The sequence below is a fragment of the Amborella trichopoda genome, chromosome 12, assembly GCF_054954075.1.
Source record: "Amborella trichopoda isolate Santa Cruz 75 chromosome 12, AtrichopodaSantaCruz75HAP2 v2.0, whole genome shotgun sequence".
Taxonomy (NCBI): Eukaryota; Viridiplantae; Streptophyta; class Magnoliopsida; order Amborellales; family Amborellaceae; genus Amborella; species Amborella trichopoda.
This window is the reverse complement of record NC_142347.1, coordinates 29455629-29460079: the sequence shown is the minus strand read 5'-3', so window position 1 is coordinate 29460079 and position 4451 is coordinate 29455629. Positions and strand designations below refer to the sequence as shown.

Here is a 4451-nt window from a genome sequence, read left to right as displayed (position 1 = left end):
ACCCCTAAAGTCAAGTAGCATGGCTAGAAAATTCAACTCGAGTTCCAAGCTTACGTAAATCACCGGAACATCTCACGCCAAAAACTCTAAGATGAAAATACTCTATGTGGGTGAGAGGGGAGAGCAATGTCTTGGAGGGAAAGTTGGCGTGCCCTCTGACCACGTGACATCAGATAATTTAAAATGTTTGTAGTATCTTTGCTCTCACCTGTCCCTCGAAGGACATGGAGCGCCGAAGAGTATTTGCTTCTTTGCCACTCAACGGTTCCTTGAAGGACAGCGAGTGCCAAAGAGGGGCAATTGTAGACACCCCATTTTGAAACTGGTAAATTTCATGGTTTTCCTGAACCCTTAGGACCACACTATTTCAGTCGACTCCTAAACCATAGACCACCATAGTCCATGGTCCCCATCTTATGATACAGTATCCAGACAAATCTTAGTTATCCATTCTACACTCCTTTTGAGTATGAAAAAGCATTAACGTGTCTTTTATAAGGAGAGAGGTGGTTAGCCAAAGAAAGCAGAGAGGGAGAAAAAGTTGGACAAATGAGAGACTCCAGAGACCAGAGAGAAAACTTGTGAAAAACCCTAGATCTAGGAAAAACCCTAGCCATTAAACCTACAATCTTAAGCTTAGACCAGATCCAAAAAAACCAAAACCATTCAACTAAGCCAAGGCTTGGTCAACATTGAAGAGAGACACGAGGGATTCAGGATGGAAATTATAGACGTGGTCTTGATACGGGCGAGGCCTCAAAGCCTCAGGTTGGTCGGGCCAGTTATTCTTCTTATCTTTATTTTCTTTATTTTTTCAATTATTTTTGTTAGATCTAAGATCTTATTTGCTTTTCATTCAATATTTCATGCTGGATCAATGCTGGCTCTGTCACTGATTTGAGAGCAGATCTACTCATTTCTGAGAGATCTGAAATCATATTAAAATTCAATTGACCCCCACTCTCTATCACTTTTAATAATTGAAATTGTCGTGTTAAGATCCGAGGGATCTTCCTCTAAAGATTTCTCCGATCTACATTGTAAACAAATATCTTTTCACAAGATTAACTCTTTATTGAATCACCAAATCTCTGTTTACAATGAGGTATTTTTTTCCTTTTAAATGCACTAAAAATAAGTAATAAAAATAAAAGGGTGCGGTTTGTATAGAGCCGAGGCTCTAAACAATCATAGTAAAGCGTGCATTCAAATAATGTCGAGAAATGTGGTTTCAATATTGAAAATCCTAGTGATAGCTTTAAAATATATTTTCATATTTAATTATAAAATTTAAAGCTTAAAAACTAGTGTAGATCGAGGAGTTCTATCAAAACTTGAAAACCTTGTAAATTGATGGTCCAAAAATGCGTTACAAGTTGCACTAGTTCCAAAGCTTGAAATCTTTTTTTTCTAATTTCCATGCATCTTGATGTCGAGATGATCAATTTGAGGATATTTGAGCTTCAAAACAACCTCTTCGAGGAAATTTTTTGAGGTGGGCTCTAATTTGATTGTTCAAAATAAAATAATAAAAAAGCTACAAAAAAAAACCTCCCTCTCACATTATTATCTCTCCCTTTATTATCTCACCTTTTATTATTATTTTTATTTTATTTATTTTTTCTCTCCATCCCCTTGCATCAATATCATAAAATTTAAAAAATAAATTTAATATTCGTTCCGATGTTTGAAACATTAGATCGCAGGCAAACTTGGAAAAACAATAAAAAAAATGGGGGGACAAAGACCTATGCATAAATATGACATATTTTTTTTACTATAATATAATAACGACCAAATAAAGGGAAATTTACATATAGACAGTTTATAATACCGTTATAACGAAATGACCCAAAAATAGGCTGTTATTACTTAAAAAGACGATATCATTTTGCTTCTTTTTTTTTTGTCAAAGTTACCCGGTCTGATTTCAAGAGTCACCGCTTGTTAACCCCCCACTGTGGGTCTGGCTCACACAAGCTGAATCCAAACCAGTGATGGTGGGTCACTTAATAAGAGTCATCGCTCACGCTCAAGCCCAAGCCAAGTCGGTCCATCAATGAAAGCCTCCAAAGCCCAGCTGAATCCAAACCAAGTCTAGGTCACTTAATAAGAGGCATGGCTCATCAAGCCCAAGCCCAAGCCCAAGCCAAAGCCAAGTTGGTCCATCATTAAAGCCCTCCAAAGCCTTGCTGACTCCAAACCAGTGCTATTGACAAACAAGATGATGTCGGCGAATTAAATGGAGCCTACTTAGGCCCCCTGAGCTCCAAGCCTCCTCATCTTGCATGCACCAATCTCTCTCTCACACGCACTCTCTCTCTCATACACACATTTTCTCTCTCTTTTGAACATTTTCTCTCTCTCGGTCTATATATATGTTTCCATCACGAGACTCACACACAAGCATCCGGTAGAAAAATGTGCAGGATTGTAGCTATTGCCTCCACCTTATCACCTCACCATTTTCTCACCCTCACTCTCACTCTCCTCCTCTGCACAGCAAATGACCCCCAAGTCCTCGCCAGGAACCCTCCAGAATCTGGCACACCCACCGAAAGCACGCTGGATACCGGTCCAAATTCCGGCAAAAAGCTCTTCTGCCACCCCATTTACAGCTTCCTCTTCAAAACCTGCGCTGTCACCGGAGTAAGCCGACCACCATTCCTCATCACACCGCCTACATACACTCTGCAAGCTCCCACCTTAAAACCAAGCTCTGTCTATTTTTATGTATTCCCATTCCCCCGCTCCCCGGTTCCTCTAACAACTCAGCTTCCACCACCTCCGGCGCTGCCCCTGCCTATCGGAACTCCGCCACCTCCTCCACTGCCTCTCGCTGTCGGAACACCACCTCCACTGCCTGTCACAAGTATCACGCCACCTGTTCTTGGGCCACCATTCATTTATAGCACACTACTTCCGCCTCCTGTGACTGTTTCTTCTGCTTATTCTCCACCACCTCCTCAGCTTCCTTTTCCACCTGCTTTGCCGGTGGTTTACCAAACGCCAGTTCAACTTCCGTCAGTAGCTCCCCCGTTACTATATATCCCAACTATTCTTCCTCCCCCACCTCCGTCTCTGTCGCCGCCTCTCTTGCCTCCACCTCCGCCACCGGTTCTTCCTGACGTTCTCCCACCTGCACCAGCAATATATCAAGCACCGCCTTTTACATCTGTTCCACCATCACCACCATCTACCACCTCACTTCCACCATCTCCACCAATTCCTTACACACTTCCTGCACCAGCAGTTGTGTCTTTCTCACCACCACCACCACTACTATATTCTCTGCCTCCCCCATCAGTCCTGCCGCCGCCACCACCATCGCTGCCTTACATATTGCCCCCACCGGCGGCTGCAGCAAGTCTTCCACCGCCCCTCCCTTATGTTCTGCCACCACCCACAGCAACAGAAGCTTCACTTTCACCACCATTACCTTATGTTCCGTCTCCACCTTTGCCTCCCTCTCTGCTGCCGCCGGTGCCATACTTGCCATACGTATTACCACCACCTCCACCGCCAGTGCCATCCTTGCCTTATGTATTACCACCACCTCCACCGCCCGTGCCATCCTTGCCATACGTATTACCACCACCTCCATCGCCCGTGCCATCCTTGCCATACGTATTACCACCACCTCCACCGCCAGTGTCGTCGCTGCCATATGTCTTGCCTCCACCGGTAACACCACTTCCATATGTGTTCCCACCGCCGGTGGCGCCGCTTCAATATTCTTTGCCGCCGCCGGCCGTAGGCTGAGAAGCCAGACCCTACAACTGCGACCATTAAGGGAGGAGTTAGTGCTGATACTGCCGGAAAGTGCCTGAAGTCCACTGGACCCATTTAAGTTCCTTGGGCCGTGCTGTCAGACGATTAGGGTGGAATTTATTGATATTATTATTATTTTATTAGGTTATGTTCTTGTATAGCGGCTTGTAAGAAGGATATTTTAATTGCTACTACATGGTAACAATGTAATATGTAACAAGTTGCCTTCGAGGTGCAATAATAGTAGCTGCTTGCGGGTTGCTTTTTATTTGGGAGTGATTTACATACGAATCTAAATTTTTTATTAAAATACGAAATGCTAGGAAAATAAAAAGAAAATCTGTCATTATTTTAGTTTTAATTTTAACTCGGATCGAATCCTCAGACCGAATGTTAATTTAACTTTTTTTAGCTTTTTTTTTGTTAGTTTTAATTTTAATTTTAGTTTTTCTACCAAAAAAAAACTTAAAAAAAAATTTAAAAATTAATCCAAGGATGGAATCCTCAAACTGAAGGACAATTATGAAAAAAAATAAAAGAGTTATTTACGTGCGGACCTTAAATAAGGTAGAAAAATACGAGTTACTCATTTTATATCTGAAAATTACAATCAAGGTCAGTCAGCGTGATTTTTTTTACAAAATTACCCTCGATCGGAGGATGCCATCCTCGGACTGCTT

The 4451-nt window shown here is 42.3% G+C and overlaps 1 protein-coding gene across 1 annotated transcript; it reads left to right on the top strand.

The window, feature by feature from the left end:
• Positions 1–2391: 2391 nt before the first annotated feature.
• Positions 2392–4039, top strand: LOC18438551 (uncharacterized). The gene has a single exon (XM_006848734.3). The coding sequence runs from the start codon at positions 2422–2424 to the stop codon at positions 3760–3762; it is 1341 nt and encodes a 446-aa protein (XP_006848797.1). The 5' UTR covers positions 2392–2421; the 3' UTR covers positions 3763–4039.
• The last annotated feature ends 412 nt before the right edge of the window (positions 4040–4451 follow it).